The sequence below is a fragment of the Fundulus heteroclitus genome, chromosome 16, assembly GCF_011125445.2.
Source record: "Fundulus heteroclitus isolate FHET01 chromosome 16, MU-UCD_Fhet_4.1, whole genome shotgun sequence".
Lineage (NCBI taxonomy): Eukaryota > Metazoa > Chordata > Actinopteri > Cyprinodontiformes > Fundulidae > Fundulus > Fundulus heteroclitus.
The window spans coordinates 29,373,354-29,399,918 of NC_046376.1; the positions used below are offsets into that span (position 1 = coordinate 29,373,354).

Sequence of the window (26,565 nt, forward strand, 5' to 3'; positions counted from 1 at the left end):
GCCATTTGTTGACTGTAAATCTTTCAAGATATGTTTTCAAAAACCACATTTCTTCATTAAACAGAGGTCCTGTTCTTAGTAAATAGGATTACTTTCATGAACTAAAAAAAGATAGTTGATGGTTTATGCGTTCACAGTTTTATAGCCACTCATCATGGTAATTTAGAAAGGAAATTCTAAGGAAGAAAAACAAACTAAAATATTTGGTCATAAGTAATGTTAATTATACATGATTTGTTTTAAATGTACTAATGTTCTTAATTTGTTCCTAAACACTGTGACTTTAGATGGGCTGATCCTGAAATTCCCGTCAGCCACGGATCATAGATCCAGGACAGGACAGCTTCCTCACCACAGCCACAAAAAACTTTCCCTACATATCCAGCTGAAACCAGATCCTAATCTTCAAAATCATTTTTACCACATTGACTCTAACTGCATTCATTTGTTGTCAATGGTGCTCAAAGTTCTAACCCAAATTACGGCTTGGTGATACAGATAATTTGAAATTAATAGCAAAATACAGTTTAGGTTTATTATCATATATGATATATGTGGAAACATGTCCAATTAATGCTTTATCTCTAAAAAAATATGTGTATATATATTTGTATTATACTATATCAGCTAATAATTGACATATTATAACAGCACAGATTTATGCTTAACACCGAAACGTGAGACCAATATTAGAGGGTCAGTGACTGGAAAAGCAGTCTGTAAAAAACATGGCACATGTATTTTTTTTAGATTTCAAATAAAACAGTACAACTTGACCATGTCAAACAATGTTTATAGCATAACAAGTCATATAATGACTGTCTGAAATGAATCCTGAGAGAGGCAAGAAGACAACAGCGCTAACTGTTAAAAAAACTAAACAATGCTTAAATAAAAATAAATAGTTAATTACAGATAGATAATAATTTATAGTATTTATTTCGTGTGATAGACAAACACAAACAGCACATAATCGGGATGTGGAAGGAAAACCACACAAATTTTCTTGCAAACAAAATCTGAAAAGTGCTGCATGCATTTGTATTCTGCCCCTTTACTTTGATATCCCTAAATAAAATACAATGGAATCATCTAGATCAAGTCCCCCTTACACATGCGTAATTTAATCTCAGTACAATGTTCGTCTTGCAGAGGTTTCTTAGAGAATATTAGAAAGACTAACAGCAACATGTTGACATTTGAACACAGCAGAAAGGTCAAGGATAAAGTGTTGGAGAAGGTTAAAGGAGGGTGGGTTATGAAACATTACCCCAAACTTTGAACATCTCACTATGCACTGTTCAATCCATTATCCGACAAAGACAAGAGTATGGCAAAACTGAAAAAGTAAAAGGTCAAGGCCATCCACCTAAACAGGCCAGGCAAGGAGACCAATAATCAGTGAAGCAACCAAAAGACCCATGAGAACTTTCCAGGAGCTGCAGAGATCCACAGTTCAAGTTCAACAGGACAACTATTATTTTTGCACTATGCAAATCTAACCTTCATGAAGTGAAGCAAGAACCTTATTGCAAGACATAGAAAAGACTGCATGTGGCAGAAGTCTAACACTGCACATGGCCCTGATCCCACCATCTCCTCAGAGAACCGAGCATCGCCATCATGCTGTGGGGATGCTTTCCTTCAGTTGTGGCAGGGAGGCGGGTCAGAGTTGATGGTAAGTTGGAAGCAGATACATATTCTTTTGGACAATAACCATAAACATGCAACGTACAGTGGAATAGTTTAGTTCATACATGGGTGTTAAATTGGACCAGTCAAAGTTCAGCCCTAAATACAATTGAGAATCTGTGGCAACCCTTGACTTTTTCCAATGAATCTGACTGAGACTGAGATATTTTGCAAAGACTCTAGAGGAACTGGTGGATTGGACACACACCTAAAGATTTGTATTTCCAAATGCAGCAAACTTGGATTCTAAAAAGGGTTGAAACAGGAAAAACTGAATACAAATGCACACCAAAACTTTTGAGATATATTTTTTCCTAATAACAATTTTTAAAATAGTGCATCATGTCCTGATCACTTTACTATTATATGCTACTTTTTGTTAGGCTTTCATGTAAAATCCTAATAAAACACATTCTGGTCTTTGCTTTGCTGGGTTTACTGTGACAAAATGTCAAGAAGTTCAATTGGTACCAATACAATAAGATTCTTTATAATCTCATACGACACAAATGTTATTTTTTCTTGAAGGAAATTCAATGGCTATTTTATGCTCACTTATATGCTCTATTTTACCGACACAAATAGACTCTTGAACAAAACCAAAAAAAAAAATTCTATTTTATGCAAAGCAGTACGCATATAAAACAAAATGATGAAGAAGCTGGCGTCATAACGTGAAGTTTAGCCTTTGGGGATCCTGGTAGTTGGACATACTACAGTTTTTCCACATCGAGGCTCAGTTCCCCTCTTTGCTTCATAAAAGAAGTCATAAAACGCAGCAGCACAGAGTGAAAATCCAAGCGTCATGGCAACGTCTTTACTCACATGGGAAATCCTGAGCAGAAGCCAGTGGCTGCTCCCACATAAAACTCTAATACGTCGCTAAAACTACGTAAACCTCTACACGGACACAAGCATTCATGCACACACAAATCTCCGATCACAGCAGAATATGACGACTGTTTTAGCATAAAGATGATGTTAAAAACGGCCCCCTGGTTGCTCATAAAGGCTTAGAGCAGAGTTAGAACAGAGTCCGGAGCTACTTAAAACACCATGACCAAAGCAAGTGTGAGTGTGATGAGGGTTTGTGTGTACATCTGTGAGTGAGAGAGAGCTCATTCACATTCCCAGACAGTAGGAGTAGTGATCTGGGAAGTATCATGGTCTGTGGAGACCTGCATAGAATAAATGTCAAGTTAAGTCTGAACAACTGTGCTAACATCCATCATGCTTCGCGGCGATTAAGTGAACACATCATTTTGCTCACTTTGTTTAATAATGGAATAAAGAACAAATCTATATTAGAAAAAAAGTAGACTTCAGGGCTACAACATGGAAAAGACGGTGACATCAATTTCAAAATCTAGACTGCCTCCTTTATTGTGATCACACCAAGTGACCTGCTTATTCATGCAGACCCCCTTATTGTCTGTAGGACATTCATTACGGTTTGAACCCTGATTGCTGCAAATGTGGAACATTATATTTCAGTGTAAAGGCAATCATAGCACTATTGCTCTATTATATCCCACCTAGATTTTCCACTGCCACTGTTCCATCGATCCTAGCATAAATTGAAATGGCCATAGGTCTGCCACTGAGGTGTTCCTTTAAAATCTACCAACTTCCCTATATATTTATTAGCCGCAAGAGGAGCTACGCATGACACACCCAAGCCTGCTATCCCGAACAATAATTTTGATTTGGCTGAAGGATCGTCCCAGCGAGTGCAGTCAGAGGGAATCCATCCATCCATTTTCTTTACCTGCTTCTCCATGGGGTGGTCATGCAAATGGAATCGTGCACACAATATCGACAACTTGTGATATTTTCACTGTCAGTCTGATCAAATTGCAACTCTGAAGTTGTTTTTTATAGGTTGCTCTGCGATTATTATAAATATAATACTATAATCCTAAATTACACCCAAAATGTCGTTCAATGGTGTAGCGGGCTAAGTGTGTGTCTTTAAAATGAGGGACCGGGGTTTGAATTCCCCCTGTGTCTGGAAGTGCATCCGGCATAAAAACTCTGCCAAGTCTCGGTGCAAGTTGTAATGACTTGCTCTCTCAAAAGAACTCACACAATCCTATGTTAGTCCTTATGAGGCACTGACAACTCCTGTTTCTCCTTGTTCTGGCATTTGTTCAATATTTTGCGCAGGCCTCTCTTCATCAGCGTGACAGTTACATTTTGGATTTATACTGCAGTCTTCCTTCAATCAGTCTGTCTGGGTTCAATTTGGAGATGTGCATAATTCTCCATAGCTAAGGGCTGTTATCACACAGGAAGCACAACGAATAGTGATATTTCTGTGCATGGAGTCTGGCACAGTATTTATTTTTGTGGGCTGTTCGTTCCAACTATTCAAAGAGATCTTTGCGGTTACAACGATAGCTGTGATAGGACGAAATTCATCAAGCAGCTGTGCCACGAGAGTTATATTAAAATACTTGCAGCCCAGTCAGCCTAATGTGCGTTTAATGAGCTTGGCATGCCAGCATGACCACCCCTTCATCAAATTCCCTGAAGACCAGTGAGCGCACGCCACATGTAAAAGATAAACTGACCGTGCTGCTACCAGGCTCCTCTACGCATCTCCCAGGACCCTGATATGCTGCCATCTCCATAATAAACGAGCACAAACCCACCACTCCAGTTTTGTGCATGCTAAAAAGAGTCAATGAGCTCTCACGCTTTATCACATATAATGGGGATTGCACCGCTTTCGTTTTGCACTCTAACATACTTCTCCAACACTAAACACAGACCACCCATGCTCAAGCTGATTTTTTTTATGCTGTGGTCGTCATCTGGTCTGAAGGAGGGCCTATGGGAGCGATGAGCTACATTTCATGGTCAGAAACAATCATTTCTCAGATGTCGAGATATTAGCTGTGAGGTAGAAAAGATACACGTGCCCGAACTGTGCAGGACTGAAAACGTTAAAGTGAAATCCAAGCTCACTTTCATACAACCCCCTAGGGTTCATGAAGTATTATGGAATCTGTGTCAAAGAGCAAAAGACATTAAGTAAGTTTACAGTTTGAGCAAATCAAAACTTCACACAGCCATGGTATGCTATGGTTGGCCTGCATATGGTCTATATACAGCATTAATGCAATGCAAGTTTTATGTTACACATTTCATATATCTCATTTAAATGAATACCCATATTCCGGGACAGGGGCATAGAAGATAAAAGAAAAGGAAACAATTAGAAGTAAAGGAAAGACATGACGTACTGTATGTAAAGTATTCTGACCGAGGTTGTGCATCAACACCCGTCTTTTCACTGAGTGTTTGTTCATTTACAGCCACTGAGCAACTAAATATCTCAGCTGCAATAACGGTAACACTGTTGAATCAGCTGTCAATTAGGCATTCACAGAAGGGCAGAAGGCTCCACAGAGGTGAGTGGATGTATACATTTCAGTGTGAGTGTTTGCTAGAATCTGGACCAGGTTTAACTCGCTCTCGTCACAGGGACCTCTTTGAATGAAACAGTCGTCGTTTCCAGCAGGTCAGTGGTGCAAAAACTCTCACAGTAAAAGGAAATGTAGGGAGGGGTGTTGGTTATTTAATTCTAATTTGAGTCCTTTATACACAACAGCTCTATTGGTGCCAATCAGTGGCAAAACGTCTGGAGTAACAGTCTAATATCTGGTGGAATAGGGAGGTGTAACTGTTTCACACATCAGCAAATGGCCATTTGGATAGACTGCAGTAAATCCCACTGACATTCGTAGGATGCTCCCTTCTGGATGTGAATACTTCTCAGGAGAGTGAAGAGTGTGGGCAGAAATGGAGGGGGTGTGGTGGGAAGGGATCTGATAAGAGAATGAAGAAGGGAAAATGGAGATATCAGAGAGGGACGTCTCAGTCTGGCACAGATCCATAACACCACAAAAGGGAAAAAAAAGAGGAAAAAAAAAGGAACAAAATGGGAATTTTCCATCAAACTATATGGTTGAATTAACAGCTGACATGTTTGCAAAGAAATGTTCCAGTGCTTGTGACTTTGTTGCAGGTTGTGATGCCAGTTGGCAGCTGAGATCAGGGACAGAAATAGACGCTCATAACGAGTGATGGAATGTCTCCACCCTCGAGGAAATGACAGCAGAGTATGGGGGAGACCCTGGGTGTGATGGGAGCAGACAGATCCATGACACACACACACACACACACACACACACACACACACACACACATACACACAGATACAATGTTTTCATCATAATTTTAAACTTAAGGTTAGGGCAGATTTAATAATAAACTTTAATGTAGTCACAGTTGTCTTTAAAATAACAGAAGTACAACGGTGCAAATAATTTCCTGCAAGGTGTAGCAGAGTAATAGATAATCACCCGACCCAACGTCCATGACATGCCTGCTGCTGATTTTGCCTAGTTGAACAATTCATTCAAACGGGGATGTTTAATAGCAATGTGGAGTTCAATTATTGAGTACATTCATTATCTGAGGAGAACATGAGCCAAAAAGGTGGCCCCTAGTTAAGGAGGAAGGCAACAGATGTTGCACATGTGGTTTTTGTGGATTCTTCCCTAAAGGTCCAAGTTAAATGGTTTGTTCCAGGTATTGTTCAGAAGAGCAGCATACTCTAAAAGGTTTAGTGCAAAGGGAAAAAAATAAAAAGGTGCAGAAGATGATTAGTTTCTGAGCTAAAATTAGCTAGAATTAATGGCAACCAAAATCAAAAGACAGAGAAGAAATACAAACTTCCAATTCAGTGAAACAAAGAACAGTCAAAGAAAGACAATGTCAGCTGCAGTGATCAAAGGAGACAGAAAGTTTATTTTAAGCACTGTAACAACTAGAAGACACCTTTGTGAAGCTACCGTAAGCTATCGAGAGGAAGTCCTGCAAAGTGAAGACAAAAAAAGACATGGGCTGAAGAGGCTATACTTTGTTGCATTCACTCTTGAATTAAAAAAAAGACAGTTCAACATTTAATGAACTGATGGAAGAAAGGTTCTTCTTCAGTTCTAGGCAACTTGTCAGACGACCCCTAAACATTGAATTAAAGTACACTGCAAACCATGGTGGCACTTGTATCATGTTTCCTCTTTTACTACAGGTCTATTTACCAGTGATTCTGGGTCATCTTTAATACGTCAAAACACTTGAAAAGGTAATGTTGCCTTACGTCGAAGAAGAAATGCCCTTGAAATGGATGTCTCAGCAAGACAACAACCCGATTCTCACCGGAAGGTGAGGAGCATTTAGATCCAGAGCATCCAGAGTAACATTATGGGGTGCCAGGTCCAATCCCTGAACCTTAAAGCAGCACTGTGTGCATTTTGATCCAAGTATTACCTTAATTTGAGATATATTAAATTATTTGTCAATATACTTGGGATGTATCAACGCCTTCTTTGTAGCGTGAGAGGTGCGGATCTAGCTCTGAATGGGTCATGTGACCTAGAGCGCTGCTTTATGGCAGTCTGAGCTCCCCGTAAACACCAGAGCTAACCTTATGTTCATACTTATGTGTACACACCCAGTAACACTCTAACATGGTCGCTCCGCCTGGTTCTTTTAACTTCTCCAAGCAGCTACCACTATAAACACCCTCTTTGGATGACTCAACTTCAGAGTTTAGCTTAACCATTTATTCTAATACAGCAGAGAAATAATCACAAGGATCCAGCGCTGGACCCTTACAACAAAACAACCCGGGCAACGTCCTGCAGATGAAGAGCCCCGATCTCACGCAAACATGGCTTTCTCTAAGCTTAGACACACCCCTCAAAGGGGGCGGTCTCCTCGCGTGATGTCTGAAGAAAGAACGTGTCGTCGAGGAGATGTCATCTGTTTGTTAGTTTGTGGCCGTCTTGAGCTAACTCACTGAATGCACGCCTCTAAATCACAGGGAAAGCTGTTTCATTAAGAACTCCACGCAGCCTATATCTAATTAGACTAGCTTTAACTTTTAGCAAAAGATTACACAAATTAAACAAACCATATCACTTACATGCTTCTACGTTTCTTATCCTCGAGTCAAAGTTTGTCATGGCCATGGTCATTATTATAAAATACAGTATACACAGTTCACAAACTCCTCTCCTCTGTTAAATTCAGCCTTAATCAGGTGATTGTGTCTGTTATCTGCTCCGTCCACTGGATATGTTTGGACTTAACTGCAGATTTATTACCAAATCATGTGTTTACTCACTGATAAATGCAGTCGAGCTAGGAAAGTATAAAGGCTGTGTGGCAAATTACTTTTAAGTTAACAGTTTTCATACATCTCTGTGCTGGTGTTCATACTTTAAGTTGTTAGTTGTTGCTACAAGTGAAAAGGTTGGTTTGAGGACTTGCCAATTTCTTATTTACAGAAGTTAGAAAAGATTTTCTGTACCAAATGAGTATGTAGTACTACACACTCAAAACCTTCGGTGAAGAGAAGATACATGAACTGAACACAGAGGAAAATGTGACAATGCTTTGAAATTTCCCTGACGGAAAATATAATTTATAAAGATAAGCAAAACATTGGAGAAGGGGTTACTGCACATGTGGCTGGAAAAATATTTCCCATGTTATACTGATTTACTTTAGTCAGTGTCCTGTCAGCTAGGATTTGACTTCTGAGACTTGTCTTATGCTGAGCTTTGCTCTACCGAGAGAATTCATATGGGCTTTTGGAGTCTTTCCCTTTTCAAGTCCCACAAAGCACATTTTTCAAATGCTTCTCATGTAGGGGTGAAATGAGAAAAGTCTGGAAGGAAAAAAAGGGGGGGGACATATGAGACTGTGGGAGCGAGAACGGTGTAGTGGAGAGCCACATGTTTCACATGTTAGGGTACTGGATGGAACAGATAAACATCACTGGGCTTTAAAGAAGACGCTTTCTTTGAATTAAACTTAGTTTGTGTCTCCAGCTCTGAAAATATCTTTCCGACCATATTGCAATGATGTAATGAAACAAAAATACTTGTGGTAACACTGAAATGGATTTTCAATAAACCTCGAATTTAGACTTAATAGTTCTGCCTCTTCCTGAGGCAATGAGGAGAAAGGCTGTGATTTTCTAAAAAGATTAGATTACTGATTATCGTTCACAAAAGGTGCACACTAACGCATGAAGCGCCACATGGAGACCTGAGAGGCATGGCCACACATAATTTTACTTTTTCTGGTTCGGTAAGCAAATTGCCGCATTCCGACAAATTACCAGCAGAATCAAAATAGCAGAAAAAACATCAACAGTGCTCTCATTACCCACAATAGTGAGGGAGGGTGGAGTCCACTCCAGGCTGTTGATATGCTCTGTCGTTTTCACGGCATAGTCTGCCCAAACAGGGCAATCCCTAAACTGCACACTAAGAAATTTGGCAAAAAAACAGAAAGTTTATCAAATAAGATGTATGAGTTTTCTACTTTTTGCCTGGGGTTATTGAATTAGGATTTCCGAGTCTCTGTGCGCTTCTAACTACAAAAATAAGCATTAAAATAAACTTGGAAAATGAGAAGGAGCCAGCATTAGTCATGGGAAAAATAAATATATAGACCATGTATCAATAGTTTCTGGAAGAACTATTTTGCAATGGCTTCATTTTGCTCACATACTGTATTTGCGTATTTGTTTCAGTTGATTTGGGTTTTCAGGCATTTTGTTTCTACACAGCTCTTCAGGACCCACACCGTTTCAACCAGGATTGTCTGGCTGTCAATGTAGTCTTGCCATCAATGTTAACCATTTAGTATGCCAGACAAGGCTTGTGGGGTCTAAGTGTTTGTGGCAATTTCTCTGAGCACCCTCACACTGAAATCACATCGTAACAACCTGGATGCTACTTTCCCTCTTGAATCATTTGAAAACTGCAAAGGCACACTTGGGTTTTCTAAGAGAGTCGCTGAAACTTGGATTTTCAATTCAAAGTCAGTCCGTCAAAATTCAAACAAAGTCTGTGCCGTATCAAAGTTAACCTCTCTATATGTGTCCTGTTGACATACCTCACTTATTCCATTTATTTCCATCGCTTGTGACTCTCAGAAATGATTGGTTATAGCACCACAACAACAACAAAAATATCACATTTCAATACTGTGTTAAAATCCTTATAAGAAATGTTTTTCCTGCAGAATACAATAAAAACAGTGGATGCCGTAAGTAAAGACTGACCTTTTCTGTGAGCTTTGTTTATGCTGCAGAGCAGCGTGCCTATAGAGGGAGTAAAATTAGCCTCATGCTGCTGGGTGTTGCCTCTAGCCCAATGAAAGGAGAGCGAAAGATGCTGTGGGAAATATGGTGGAAACTGTTTGGCAACGTAATGGATTGCAGATGGCAGCCGTCCGGTGGCTTGTTTGGTCCACAGTGGCTCTTTGTGATAGCTAGGCCTGTCATAATCCAAGAGGACAAGGCAGTTGTCCCCTGTAAGCGTGTGTATGGGTGTTATTCTGGCAACTCCAGTATCACTGGGCTAGTTTCTGAAGCCTCACAGAGGCATCAGGGACAATCACAGGGAGTCAACACTGTCATGACCTATTATGATAAAACTGATTGATGAATCTAAAAGCGATAAAAGGGTAGACAACTAGTTGATATGACTAATCCAGGTCAAAGAGGGTCAGATAAGCAGCAATGTGGAGATAAAAAATTATTTCTACAAAGCTGAAGCAAGGATTCACAACCCAACCCTTTGTAGAGAAGTTGCTGCCTCCCGAGGGTTCAGTAGGATGTAAATTATGGGTGTCAGAGAGAGGGCAGTGACAGCATCGGTAACCCTATCTGTTGAAGCTTCAGGCATAAATGTCTTACTCACCATAACACTATCTGAGGACAATGGCAGTACAGAACATGTTCCCCATCTTCAATCATGTCCTCGACACTTTACACTTTCAAAGACAGAGCTTTGAGATTTTGATTTAAGGTGACAAGGAGCAATACTGCTGTTGACTACTGATGTAAAAAAATATCACATGCAGAAATAGACATAACCCGTAATCTGAAGGCTGAGCTAATCTGAATAATTAAGTTTTCAGTTGTTTGACACCTAAAACAACTTTTATTGTCTAGATATTAAAAAAGTTACAACGCCCACTTATCATTCACCGTGGCTTGCAAAAGCAAGCACATACCATAAACATTTTCACTTTAAAGTCAGTGTATTTTAATTGTGCTGTAAGTGATAAACCAACGCAAAGTAATGCATAATTATGACAGAGGAAAAAACAATAAAGATGCATGGTTTAGAAAGTTTTCTACCAAAAAAAATCTGAAAGGTTTTATGTGCATTTGTATTCTGTCTTCTGAGTCAACAATTAATACTAATTGATAAGTGGAAGGAAAACCATATATACATTGTCTATATCTCCTTCCTTGTCATTTTGGCTTGTGCCCATCTCCAGTGGTCCATGAACCAAAGACAGAGCACCAGTCTATGACTGAGGAGCAAAGAGACTCACCGGACAAACAAACCAGCATGCACATACTCATAGCTAGGGCAATTTAGAGAAGCCATTATACCTAAGATGCAGGTTTTTCCTTTGTGAGGAAGCCAGAATACCCAGAGAAAACTTTCCAACTATCTGCAAAAGAATAGTGCCCCCCCCCCCAATTTTAAGCCAAAAAGTTTATTTTATTTACTTCCAGAGCATCACCTTCCATATGCGTGTGCTGTGCCCCCTATTTGCCTTGTGGCAAACTGTAAACAGGACATCCTACGGCCTTCTTTAAACAATAACTTTGTCTCTTTTTTTTTTCTCTCACCTCTTTTCTTTCCGAAGAATTTTTTTACACTCTTCCACAGAAGCCAAGTCTGAGATTTGCTAAATTAATAGTCGTGTCAACAGGTTGTTCCACCTGAGCAGCGGATCTCTGAAGCTCCTCCACGCATGTCATGGCTGCTTCTCTGAATGATGTGAATGCATTAAACAGAGGTGAATTTTACCATGTCAAAACCACGTTATCATCCCAGATGACATAAATTGATGGCACACTGTGAAGTCCATATGCACCTTCTGTAAAATATGCATCTGAACATGTTTTGGTTTCATCTTTTTCTGGCGTGATTCTTTGAGAGATTTTGCACTTGAAGTACATCAGCGATGGTCCATTGTTTGCATACTATTCCATTCCTCCAGGAGATTTGCCCTGGATGGACAAGAACAGGAAAAAGTCCCGAACACATACCTGTCTTGTCACTCAGACCCTGGGTGTGCCCTTTTAGCAGCCCTCCTCCCACACTGCCACAACAAAAGGCCCCATTTCCCTGGGAAGAACTCTGGAGCTGCAGGCCTCCCTGTCTGCACCCATGCACACAGCACCATGATCCCAGCCCCTTTCAGAGCGCACAAAGCCCCCATTGTAAGGCCCTATACTGGCCGCCCCCTCTGCCTTTCCCCTGTACCCTCTTCTCTATTCCAAATAAACCCTTTCACTTTCTGTATCCTCTTGTTCTTCCCCAATTTTCTAAATCAGATTTTTGGTTTTACCTTCACATTAACTCAGTCCTTAACTTTATATAGTTTTTTTTTTATTAATAAAACCATGAAAAGTGTGGAATGCTTTTGCCAGTACTTCGTAGAACCATCTTTCAATGCAATTACAGCTTCAATTCTTCTGGGGGAACGTCTATACAAATTTTGCACATCTAGAAATGCAAATGTTCCTCTTTCTTCTCGGCAAACAGCTCAATCTCAACGAGTGTCTATGAACATAAATTCTCTTCACAGATTTTCAACTGGATTTAGGTCTGGACTTTGACTGGACCAATGTAGCACATGCAAAGACTTTGATCTAAGCTGTTGGCTCCTGTTAGTTTGGACCAGCCTTCATGTTTCTGCCTAAGAGATGTGTCCCCACAGAGTGATGTTTCACCATGAAAACTGTGTGTTCAGGGTGATGTGCAGTGTTTGTTTTCCAGCACATGCATCATTTTGCCTGTAGGCCAAAAGGTTTAGCTTTAGTTAGGGTACACCCTGGACTGGTCACAAATCTGTCATCAAGCCCACACATCGACATGTGATAAGTAAATGTTCACACACTCACTTGAGGCTATTTAGAATCTGCAATCAACCTAAGATGCACATTTTACAACTTTGAAAGGACATCTAAATATAGGGGGAAAAAACTAGAAAAAGATACAATGGCATGTTGTTGTGAGGCGACTGCACCAACCTGGAAACGACCGATGGCTAATGAGTAGGTATTTTATTTGTATCTAATTTGCTACACACCTTGTGAGAATTCACACTCAGGATTAGCATTACATTTTCTTTATCTAATCACAGATAACACATAACTACCTAATTATATACTCTATAAGGGAAAGCTATATATATATTTACATAAGCTATATGTGAATAAAAGATGGAATAACATATAGTATAGTATAGTATAGTATAGTACATGTATTATGTATATCACAACACAAACTGGTGAAGCTACAGCAGTGGCCAATGCTTTAGCATGACAAATTGCCAGATAGCACTTTAACAACAACGTTCCTAAAATTAAATCAGAAGTATACTTATCTATTAAAAATAAAAAATAAATCCCCAAAAGCAGAGAATTTCAGCTCTCCCTCTTTGTTTATTGAGTCGTTTCCAAACATGTTCTGCCAGCAGTGCCATATGTGTTGCTCAGAATTCAAACGTTTCCAAGATGTTCTTGCCAGTCGTGTGTTTCAGGGCGCAAGATGCAGCCATACATTTAAAAATAAAAATCTAAATGTATCCTCCACCCTGTATCGGACTCTGTGTCTGTGCGTTAGGCTTGTCATAAAACCAAAATCCCAAAGTCGATACCGAAACTTTCATTCTTGATACCGTGACATTATTTGAAGACACAAGGTTATTTCTGGTCAAGAGCAAAAGATATGATTAATTGCAATACGACAAAATGTTAATTTATTAGGGGAAAGAAAACAATTAGTCGGGACAATTCAGCCATCAGAGAAATATATTATTATATTATATTATATATTATATGTGTCATTTCCCTGTTTAGCAAAACAGTGGACTAGATAACACTAATAGTATACGTGTTAATATCATTTATGGAAGTGTCAGCTTTGATTCAGTCGTGCAATTATTTTATTTTAGTCACTTATCTTTAGTGCGCCCATGGGTGCTTCTATTTGTTAATTTGTTGTTGATATAAACACATTTTACTACTGAGAGAAAAATAAAAAATCATTCTATACTTAAACTGTGTTTCAAAACAAACATGGATCTGGACATACAAACGATATTTTTTTACAGCATAAACACAGATCTGGTTAATGCAAAAATATGCAGCAGAAGCCTTGTGCAAATTCTGCCTTTCTGGTATTTTGTTTATTTTTAGGCCCATTAGGCTCCAACGCCTTTACAACTAAACAGAGAAGTAATTTGTTTCATTGCTTCACTATTTAGTAGATGACTGAGAGGTCCGCTGATTAACGTCTTCCTGCTTTAATTCATGCTGCAGTAGGACGGAGCGTTGCGTGGTGCAGAACCGCACACCGAGGAAGCGCGCCTCAGCAGGGAGGTTCAGACCAACAGAACCCCGTCATTGGGCTGTCCGTGTCCATCCAACATGTCAAGGCCTTCTGATCCTTTTCCCACAAAATAATGAATAGCTCTGCTAAGGCCTTACATAGCAGCAGCCACTAACAGAAAGGAAATGTAGTGAGAAGTAAAGACAAATGAATAAAACTGAACTGGCCTAAGTGAAAGCACCCAAACACAATTCATTTTACTTGACAAGGAGAAAGTTCACACAAAGGGGAAATCTCAAACTGAGTTAAACGTCCAAAAAAAGAGGGCTAACCATGACATCCGTGGCTATAACCTGACACAGAGCTGTGATCAGAAGGTGGACATTCCTCACACTTGTTCCCTTGTGTTTCCTAATTAAAGACTACAGAAGAGTGGGACAAAGACGACTGAGCTTCCAGCAGAGCTGTGGTTTGTATTTTTCATGTTTAGTTAGTTTAGGCAGCTAAAATTTCTGCTAGGATGTGGGGAGGTTTTTTTTTTTCTTTCCTTTTTATTTCTTCCAAGCCAGAACATTCTGGCTGAAAGAAAGGTAAAAAAAAAAAAAGAAGAAGATGAAAACGACTTGAAATTAAAAATGTAGAGAAAATAGAGCAAGTACAAAACAGTAGGAGGTCTCAAACATTTTGCAGCGGCTTCAGAGCATTACAGGACAGCATCAGATTTTGAGAGTGTCCATAATCACATGCATAGGCATCTTATTGCAACCAACTAAAGTCCAGTCGCTTACAGAGAGGCACGGTTATTTTGGTCCAACCCACAGATACAGACTGAGGTATCTGTGGTGGCCATGGTATCCCGTCTAACAGGGGTCCGACGGAGGCTGATGGCCAGTTCAGAGAGCTATGTCAACTTTGACAATGACTCAGCTTGCAGAATTTAGGACATCACGGTACAGAAAGCAGGAACGGCGGTGACCTCATTCCACAGGCGGCTTTGCCCCGTTATGAGCGGTCCAAAAGAATGAGCCTGGGAATTAGGGGTCAGGAGAAAGAATGGTGACACGGGATACATGTCCCATATTTTCAGAACAAACATTGGGCACAGTTTTGCATCTGTTGGATCCGAACTTTGTAATTATGGTTAAATTAATTTCCAGATTCCTCCACAACGATGCAAACGTCTGATAAATTATAAAACAAAATAATGGCCCCAGGTCTGTTAGAAGCACACCAAGAAATCCCTTCATGGTTGATATGTACCATTTTGAAATTGAGGATGTCTCCTTGGTCATCGTTCTATTGGGAATGAGATCTTTTCCCAGTCAGTGAACGCAACATACCAAAGTAATATCAGAGGGCACTGGTACTCTAATGTGGATGTTTTTATTCAGATAAGAAGATTGACTAAGGTTGCTACAACAGATAGCTAGGCTTCAACGGGTCCTTAGAATTTGCCCCCTTTACGATTTTGACTTATAGCAGTGTTAGAAACACAGCCTTTGCTACAGGAAATAAATTCATACAAGCCATGGTGACTTTTTGTCAAATATGCAAAGAATTCAACAGAGTCCAGGAAGGCTAATGTATTGCAGGAAAGTTACTGTCTCATTCTGTTGAGCTGTCTGTAAAGAGGAATTTAAATTGGCACATGTTCCTTTAAATAGAAAGAAATGATTAAACATGAAATACAAAAAAATGCTTAAATGAACTGTCATCCTATTGAATAAGCACTAAAACGTCTTTCTTCTGAATTTGAACTTGTTTACTTGTGAGATATATATATATATATACATATATGTGTGTGTGTGTGTGTGTGTGTGTGTGTGTGTGTGTGTGTGTGTGTGTGTGTGTGTGTGTGTATGTGTGTGTGTGTGTGTAATGCTCAAAATAAAACAATGTGGCTTTTACAGGAATAATTTCAAACAGAGCAAAAAACTGAAGCACAATGGTAGCCAATAAAAGTGACAGCAATCTCAGGATGAGCAATGCAGTTGGAAGAAAACTCGCCTCTCCAACCTTAGCAGGGTTGATTTCAGTAATAAAGATCCTCTGATCATTTAACCTCCTTGATGGCATCGAACTTCACAGACACAGCCAGGAATGTGACATCCTCTATGACCCTGAGGTGTTGTGAAACTGAACCTCATGAGCTTTGTAAGTGATCCAAACTTCAGTCCATGAGTGACAAAATGTAGCTTATTATAAAAAAAACAAAAAAAACAAATGACATCAGTTTTCTGGTTTGATCTATTGACCACTCTTTCTTTCTGAAAGTGAAGTTTCTGATCCATTAATGCAAAGCAAACATTATCCTTAACAAATCTCTGTCTCTCACCAAGCAAATTACCAGAAATAAACAATTAGAGATGACACTCGCGAGGGGCCAATGCTAACCTACAATAGTACCACAGCACATGATTATACAGTAGGGGCGTATTTTACCTTGGAGCATGCAGCGGTATGCTGACTCAGAGATGGCATAAATGTGTGGAGGCATTTCATGTCTCTTCTTTCCTCTGTACATCTCTATGATGTTCTCTGAATAGATGGGCAGGTTCTTGTAGGGGTTGATGACCACACAGAAAAGGCCAGAGTATGTCTGCAAGTATAAAAAAAAAGAACAAGAAAGATGAGTATTGAGCAAAAAGGTCTAAATCTCTAAAGCATAGTTGAGTATCCCGCTTTTAGGCAGGATAAAAAGTGAACTTCCTGTAGATCCGTCAGTGGAAGGAGAGTAGGTTAATCATCAGCGTCTTTATGATTTAAAGGGACCTGTACATTCCTATCTTCTTAAGTCATCTGATCTGCACTGCATCAATCCAACAAGACTTACCGTCGCATAGTTTTAGGAGCTTACAACAATACAAGAGGCACGCAACACAGTGACAGACACACAACAGACCGTCTCACGGATTTGAGGAAACAGTGATTAAAAGCAGCACTAAGAAGGCCCTCCTTTTTTATGACAGAGCTGTGATGAGACTTTTTACATTAAAACTAAACTGATAAATGTTGGTTAACTCATCGTGAATTACATCAGGTTTCATGGTGCTTTCAGCTAGAATGCTCCGCAAACGTTTAGGCCCATTTCTGACTTGTGGGGTTTGCATTTGGGTATGCCATTAACCAGACGACGTCTCCCCAGAGAGTGCGTGTGGCATGAATCTTTCTTCGCCGTGCTGCAGGATAGAACAAGCAGCCAGTAAGGCAGCCAGTGCTGAGTGAGAGGCCAATGGCTTTCTCCCACACTGCAGATGCTATAGGGTCCTAGTATTTTTCTACAGATGACCTACAGATCTGTAACCTTCTTCCCTGAGATTATCTGGTTGTCCTTCGTTTCTGTACCCAATACCAAGGTCAGCATACAGCACGTACTTACAGAACGTAAAACTCAACAAAAGGTACATTCATTTGTATGGAAACATAAGAAAGTTTAAAAAAAAACAGAGATGAAGAAAATCAAAAGCTAATAAACTAAACAAAGCTAAAATCCATCCATGATCTATGCAGACGGGTTGCAGTCCATCACAGGGCAACACAAACATGCCTAAGTGCAATTTAGAGAGACCAATTAACCTAGCAGTCATGTTTTTTGGACGGTGGAAGGAACCCAGAGCACCCGGACAGAAACCCAGGCATGCACAGGGGGAACATGCAAACCGCATGCAGAACGACCCCAGGTCAAACCCGGGGTTCAAACCCAGGACCTTCCTGTTGCAAGGACACAGCGCTACCAACTATCCCACATCCACTTTGGCCTGAGACTACAGTGCCCAGCCAAATTCTCATACATTTTCATGTGAAGCATAATTGTGATGTGGAAGGAAAACGATAGAGGGTTTTCCCATTTCTTCCAAATAAAAACCTCGGAAAGTGTGACGTGCATTTGTATTTGACTTTCCTTTATGCTGGAAATTCTCTAAATTCTTATTAATTTGGTGTTTAGTAAACAGAAATCATTTTAGTAATCCTACCTGACACGAAAAAGGAAACGTTTAGTCTGATTTATTGTCCAACAATGAGAACAAAGAGGTTGTGTCTTTTCAAACATCTGGTTTCAACTATGCATATTCTTTTTTTCACAGCGTGGCACTAAAATACATGCTTTCCTTAGACCAATACCCACTGAGCCACTGCCATAAGAAGCTTTATGAAGCTGCAACATACAGTAGTAAAACTGATACATAACACTTTAAAAGGCTTATCCTACATTCATCTACTCCTTAGATCAAAGCAACGTCACATTTTACACTTCCTTAATAATTAAATCCACTCTCCAGACGGAGGTTCTGGAGAACACAGCAGCCACACATTCAGCAAAGGGTAAGATGACAGCATGCTGCAGCCCTTATGTAATAGGGCCCTCAGTCAGCAGGAGAAACTGATGCTGTGGCGCTGATACAGGGAAAAAAAAGATGAGAAGAGAAGGTGGCGAGAGAGGGAGGCAGACAGAAAGAAGGGAGCGGAGAACTGATGGAGCGGGCAGAACTCCCAGAGGTCCGATCCGGATGACGGGCAGAGCGGAGGTGTGATGAACACAGTGTGGTGTTCTCAGCTATTCTGTAAATTGCTCCCTACCTAACTAAGAAGCAGAGAGAGAGAGAGAGAGAGGGAGAGAGAGAGAGACCAAGCTGATATTCTAGCTCTGCACTCTCCCTTTTAATGAAAATTTAATTTCCCCTATCTGAAAACGGGACCTGCCATAAAGAGAGAGTCTATTCTGTTCTCTCCGTTCAGCTGTGCATCATGGAGCGCTTTAACAGCTGGACCGGCTGCAGCTACATCTACTATACCAAGTTGTGAGCCTGGAGAGCATTCAACAAACTCAACACTGCAGCCTGCATGTCTGCCTGCCTGTCTGCCTGTCTGCCTGCCTGTCTGCCTGCCAACCAGCCCAGCCCTGCTCGGTCCAGGAAAGAGAAGGTGAAATTTCCACAGTGAAATCAGATCCCGGGGAGGGGATGCTGTGACCTGGTAACAGCTGAGCAACACACAAGTGACAGCAGACACAACAGCTGAGCCCATCTGCCGCCTCTGATCACACAGTCAGCATGCCAGCATTAAAGGAACATTCCCCCCGCTCCGGAGCAGAGAGAGAGAGAGGAGGCTTCCTCCTGGCGCAGAGGCCGCCTCTGAGCCATCGATCTGTTTGGAGCACACAAGACTTTGACCGTAACCCTTGAAAACTGGGCTTCACCCGTTTCACAGCAAATATTCAGACCACCTACCTCCAATATGACCACACCTCCTAGGAGATGCATGATATCAAAGGATTTTACTAGAAACCGAGCAATTTCATTAATTTTTGATAGATTTTACAACAAGAATATTAGGGGCGTATAGTTTAAATGTTAGCAGTGCAGTCGCACAAGATACTGGGGTAGTGGACTGCATCCTACTGAACATCTTTCTAGGAATAAGTCCTTTTTTAATTTAATATATACACAGCCCTGCAAAAATATTCATACCCCTTGAAGAAAAATTGGATGACAAACTTAATCTAATAAATGAATTAGATTAAGTTTGTCGTCTCTATTATGTCACTTTCCTCTGTGTGTTTTTTTTTTTGCTCATATACGGCACGTTGAATTGTCTAGTTACTGAAGCGCGCTATACAAATAAACTTGCCTTGAATGCTTCGTCGTTATTTCTTTTACTAACTCCAAGAAATGTGTTGTGATTTTTATGTTATAGATCAAAACCAAGTGGCACAGCACTGGGAAATGTGCGCTGTGTATTTATACTCAGCCTCCTGGGCTGCTAATTTGGAGAGCCGCATTTTGCTGGAATTACAACAAGAAGCCTAAAAAAAAGTGGATCCACACAGCATGATCCTCCCACCACCATGTGGACATATGGACATGTCCACATGGCTGCACATATCCCCGAAAACAATGATGTTTTCGGGGATATGTGCAGGGTGCAGCCTGGGGATATGAGCAGGCTTAGTTTACCACCGCCTACACTATTTTGCATATCGGCCTAAAAATTCACGTTTGGTCTCATTTGAAAGCTTGGGATATTCCTTTCTAACATAACCCTGCTTTAAACCTCTCCACAACTTTTTCTCTGACGTCTGCTGGACTCCGCTTGGTCTTCCTGATGCTGTTTGTGCTAATATTCCATAAAAAAACATCTGAGGCTTTCCTAGAACAGCTGAATTTATAGCAAGGTTAGATTACAACAAAGTGAGCTCCATTTTACTGATTAAGTGACTCCTTATGGCAATCTGTTGCAATGAATTTCATTTAGATCTATTAGAGTAAAGAGGGCTGAATACAAATGCGAGTGAATTATCAGGTTGTCATTTATAAATATTCATCTGTCACATATAATCTCCATAAAAACACACTGAAGCTTGTGGTTGTAACATGACAAAACGTAGAGAAGTATAAGATGTATCAATATTTTTGCAAGCGCGTTGAAACGGAATATTAAAACGGCAATTCCTACGCACCTTCACCAGCTCCAATTCATTGCGTAAAAACCTTGCTTCTATATTTTTATCACATTTGTTTTGCTGTCAAAATCTACTCTACCTTCACATCTGTCTGGAGCTCCATTGATACATTTCCAGACAAAAGTATAAAAAAAAGAGCTAATAGTGTTGATCAAGATTTTATTTTTTCACTTTTTTCACGATGTTACATTTTTGGAGAGCACGGTTTCTGTCCTTGTATCTGTGCAGTGATGGGCATCAGGTTGCCACACATAAAGCAATAGTTGAAAAGCCATGGAAAGCAAGGGTGGAGATGCATGGAAAGGAAACAAAGACGAGTAGCTTGATAACGTGTCGTCAGATCAGTGCGTGAGAAACACTGGATAAGCAGAAGGAGTGGGACTAGTAATAGAGTTGATGGAGATGGACTGAGTCACATTAGTGTTGAAGTGGGCGTCAGGAAACAGATAGACAGACAGACCTATTGCCATGGAGAAATGCTGAGGCCTTCTGACAGCTGAGGCTTATCTAACAACACAAAGGCCTGCTTGTAGCGCCGCTCCAGAGCCGTTAGCCAGCGTGCGGCTCTCCAGGGACCTGTGACTCACCACCTTACAGATAGAAAGCTGTAAGGTCCAACCAGTTGACTGGCTTCACATCTAAAAAGAGGACACAGAAGCAGACAGGAATGCAGCATCGGGTAGACAATTGATAAGGCTAACAGGATAACTAGGGAAAAAAGGGGTGTGAGAGGCTTATCAACATATACCAGCATTTTAAAAAATATTTGGCTTGAAAATTTTCTGTCGTGCTGTTCCCAAAGGTTAAAGTTCTTTCCATGTAAAATAAGAGAGTGCAGCACTGACCCGCATGTTTTTGTTATTTTCTATGTATGAAGAAAAGTCTGTATGAAGACAAACTCTGGCTGGCATTCAGCGAACTGAATAAAGGCCACCACATGTTTAAAAAAAAAACTAAAGGAGCACCACCCATCACTCTCATTATGGTAAGGCTGTTTCGAAACAATAGTTAAGCAGCAGAACGCAGGCTGGCTACATGAGCAGATAGCCTGACTAATTATCGGCTTGTTACACACTATGTTAAATATGGTATAGATAGTATTACCCATTTCTCTAATAATCAACATACAGTTGATTATTTTGGGCAGCAATAAATTTGTAATATTTCAAATAAAAGCAATAGGAGCCTTTAATACATTATTTATTTTGTTAATTGTGTTTCGCCATGGTATTTTAACTGAAATGTATCAGTGTGAGAGTCTGATTCCCACCAAATCCCCTTTGGAAACATTTCCAGGCATGAAATACACCAGCAGTGATGGTTTGGAAACTAAAGGATCTCAGCCCTTAACAAATATATATAAACCTTGTGTTGTTTTGAAAGAGCAGAAAGGCAAAAAGCTCTAATATACTAAGAACTACAACACTAAAACAAATTTGGAGGGTTTTGTCTATTTCTGTTTCCGTCAATGTATTAATAAAGAAAAAAACTATAGAATCTGCGTAATTAACATCATTATCAGATCCTCTTATACACTTTTGCTTTAATTTTAGTTTTGTAAACACACCAACACTATGAAAAACTGTTAGAATACTGTGAGGATGTCATGCTGGGCCATAGCTAGTCTCTCAAGGCCGACCGAAATCAGAATTAAGGATGTGTTCACGACTCTGAAAATATCATGAGCAACGGAGAACAAAAGCCAGACATGATGTCACTACAGGTCACAGTGGGCCTTCTTATGAAGTGATCAGTAGAACAAAAATAAACGTTAGTAGATTAAGCCACCTACCTAGTGATCAGAGTGTGATTCAGGAAAATACGTATCCTCAATAACGCCAAGAAACAGCACACCCTCCAGGGGCCATTATATTATGTCTACAGAGGTGTTTGGGGGGGTTAAATGCTCTGGAAAAAGGTTAAGAACGCAGGGGGGTTGGTTATTATGACTGAGCTGAAAGGGGAAAATTCCTTTTTCTGCCAGAATACCAACACAGACCGACACATGTTTTCAATTTCTTTTAGGCAAGGGGACAATTAGCAAGCTCCAAAACCAATTTAAACCAGGAAAACCCAGAAACCATGACACTGTGGTTTACAGGCGAACTGGGGAGGAGCACGGCAAGTTGCCCCAATGAGATCGGACTCAAACCATATGGGAAAAGTAGTCCTGACGTTATTTGTTGTCGTCGCTGTTTATGTTATTTGCAATGTGCCATGAAAACGTCCAAGTAGTTGCTGGCTCCTTTAGGGAATCGGTGCCGATGTTTTGTCTTGCGGAAGGACAACTGATAAGTGCAGCAGTCTGGCTTTGCAAGGCCCAAATCAGAGTCTCTGAGGTGATAGCCCACTTTCTATTCCTGGAAAACATGCCACTAAATGGGTCGACATCACAAGCAGAACATCACAGAGGAGCGCCATCGCTACCTCAAATTGGACCATGAATACGAACCAGTGTTCAAATCGGTGTAAAACCTTTCCCGTTTCAATCGATTCTGTTTGGCTCCGATTCAGACATCAGAAAACATCAACCTGCTTTAGAATAACAGAGGTTACTCTAAACATGAAAACACACGCAGGACTTCATGGAACAACCACAAGCTTAGATGTGTTTTATGGGGATGTTGTCACGTACACCAACACAAAGCAGGACATAATTGTGAAGAGGAAGAAAACATGGGTTTCTAAATCTAAATGTGTTATTTATTAAAACTTATAGATGCCATTTGTATTCAGCCCTCTGACGTTAACATTATGCACAGTCAAGCTTTCACTGAGACTACAGCTGCAAGACATTTTGGGTATTTCTCTGCTGGCTTTGTGCATATAACATTTTGGGTTACTGTTGGTAAAACAGCTCAAGTGCAGTCAGATTGAAGAGGAAGTGCCTGTAAACCATCACTTTTTATGCCGTACCACAGATTCTCATTTGGATTCAAGTCTGGATTTTCTTTCTAACACATCATTAAGCATGGATCAGTATTGTTCCTCTGCAGCTCTGGCTTAATGTTTAGGGTTGTTTTCCTGCTAGGTCAGGAACTTCTTCCACAGTCTCAAGTCTTATACAGGGAGCAGTGAGTAGCTCCATCTATCTGCCATCATCTTTGACCAGCTTTGGGCCATCACCTTTGACCAGCTGCTACAATCCTATTTGACCGTGTGAATGGCATGCTCAGGATGATTTACCAGGTTACTGTCATGCGACACACAGTGATTTGCACGGAGGCCAGAAAGTTCAGTTTTGGTCTCATCTGACCAGAGCACCTTCCTCCACATGTTTGCTGTGTCCCCTACATGACTTGTGGACTAATGCAAACAGGACGTTTCATGGCTGTCTCCCAACTACTTGTTCATAAAGGGAAGATTGACTTTTGAATCCAATTGGTGGGCTGAAAATGCTTGCACGAAATGCTTGTAAAATACTTGGGAAAACCATGTTTGATTTTTCCTTCTGTTTCACAATCATGCGTTACTTTGTGTAAGTCCTTCCAATAAAATCCTACTAAACGACATTCGGGTTTTTGGCCGTAACATGACAAAACGTGCAGAAGGTAAAGGTTTTTGAAACATTTTGAAAGGCTTGCTATTTTGGATTACTTATATTTAAGATTACTTATATTTATGACTTGTAGTTTTTCAGGAGAAAAACAGATCTGTTCCTGCAGAGTGGGTAAGAATTACTTCTTATAAGAAAATTGTTGTATTTCTGCTGATTGGAAATATTTGGATGCAACTCAAAGGAATTATTTACCAGTTTTTTTGTTTGTTTGTATATATATATATATATATATATATATATATATATATATATATATATATATATATATATATATATATATATATATATACATATTTATATACATATTTATTTTATATACATGTTTATTTTATTTATATATATATATAAATACATATGTATGTATGTATGTAAAATATGTATATATATATATATATATATATATATATATATATTTCTTTTTTTTTTTTGTAGCAGGACCTTCCCAAAAAGCAGGGATCAAGTGGTGATCACTGATCAGCTATGATGACAAAACAAACCAGCAGAAATTAGGACAGGACAAACTGAATCAGGTCATAGAAGAGTCCACTCTGCACCAAAGGTGACACACCAGTCAAAGGAAAGCTAACAACAGGAGGGCAGAAGGCAGCGGTTTTTTACTGGGTAACATATTAGACAGATCTGTCAGTCATTCTATGAGCAAAATATGTATTTAATGCCCTCCCTTTCTACAATGACTTATCCAAACCTATTTCCTATATTAGCAAGAATACAGAAGACAGCTGGCAAAACAAAAGATCAAATTCTCAAATAACAAGGCAGAAATATTTTCACCTGTTAAAATAGATCATGAATGACAATGAAATTAGGTTTATTTTCTAGAATGTGTTGATGAAACTGTCACAATGTCACATTTAAAAAAAAAGGCTTCAGGGTTAAACACTCACATAGATGAGTCCAGAGTAGTAGCGGTCCTTCAGGTTGTACAGCACAGACGCCTCATTCAGGCAGGTGAGCTCGGCCATGTCCTCCACCTTGCTGAACTTGGGCGGGTTCATCTTCTGGATGTCGTCCTTGTTGATCACCACCTTCTTCCCATTCTCCGCCAGCTCCACAAGCACCTCCTCGCCGCGCTCTTCCCGGATACCGGCCGCCTCAAAGCCGTGGCGCTCTGAGGGCACCCACACCAGCTTCTTGGCCGTCCAATCGGCCTGCGTGGCCGGGTTGTACACGACGGCCCGGTCAACAAACAGGTACCGCTCCGGGTCCTCTTGACCACTTCGATGAGACATCTTCCCTCAGATTTACCAGTCCAGTGCAGACACCTGTAAAAGCCAGAGGAACTGTGATTAAAACTGCTTACGTTGTACAGATAAAACGAAAACTAAGCTTTTTAACCACAGACCTAGTCCTAGGTGGGTGTTGCATGTAACAAGAGATGAATATGTGGAAAAGCAGTTAATTCACGATGTTTTGTTTTACGGGAACTACACCCTGGGACTGACGTTAGTAATAATAACCCTGTTAAACACACAAATTGTCCAAATTACTAACATTAGATGCTAAAAACAGTTTACAATGTCAACTCTGACATCATTTTGCCTTTGTTTCAAAGTATTTGTGAAAGCCCATTTCACCGCAGAGCTGTGAAACATTAACTCTTCTGTCTCACTCACACAGTGTGACGTCACCCCTGGTTCTAATATAAATAACTGATGATCGATCATCTAAGAGTGACTTTTTAAGGCTGCTGTATTGTTACAATAAATGAATGGATGACTTCACGGGTCAACACATCAGAGCAAATCCGAGCTCTCCCCTCTCAAATATTAACTTGGACAGAACTGTGGATTTGTTTTGATGATTAAAATTAGGAGAAAAAAAACATATTGAAATATGGTGCACATTACATTTTGAGGTGTGAAAAAAGGTATAATCTTAATTCTGTTTATAGATAACTCCCATAACCTGCAGGATTTTTACTTTACTTTCAGATTTTGCAAACAGAGACAGCTCTGTCATTTTGGATTATTTTTGAGAAAGTCGTTTTATTTCAATACAGACATGTTATTGTTAAAACAGTTAAATTCATCCAGATTATTTTTATATTATTATGATCTATTATCTATATATTACCTACTCCGTAAAGATAAATAAGAACCAGCGTAAATCGTGTCGGTGGGTCAGACTTACAAAATCGTCATGATAAAATCAACCATGAAATCTCTGACAGGTGCATCTTTAGTTTTCATCTATCTTTGTTTCTATTTGGTCCCTTTGCTCTCCTAGCAGGTCTTTTTCTCTCACGTTGTACTTGGTGTTAAACTCCTCATTGACATTTTGTCCCACAGTTGTCCAGTGGCTCATATTCCAATTCTCATTGTTTGTTATATATCTCATCACATTCAAAGCTATTTTCCTTTTCAGTGTGGTTGGTCTACGCC

At 40.0% G+C, this 26,565-nt stretch overlaps 1 protein-coding gene across 2 annotated transcripts in view; it reads right to left on the reverse strand.

Annotated features, from left to right (window-relative positions):
• Positions 1-26,565, reverse strand: part of LOC105929903 (myosin-10) — a 76,256-nt gene that overhangs the window by 48,452 nt on the left and 1,239 nt on the right. For both annotated transcript variants that reach the window (XM_036148385.1, XM_012867834.3), the window contains exons 2-3: positions 25,069-25,446; positions 16,587-16,743 (exon numbers count right to left, since the gene is read on the reverse strand). In XM_036148385.1, the coding sequence (XP_036004278.1) occupies positions 16,587-16,743; positions 25,069-25,413 (502 nt within the window). In that variant the 5' untranslated portion in view covers positions 25,414-25,446. The remainder of the gene's footprint in view (positions 1-16,586; positions 16,744-25,068; positions 25,447-26,565) is intronic.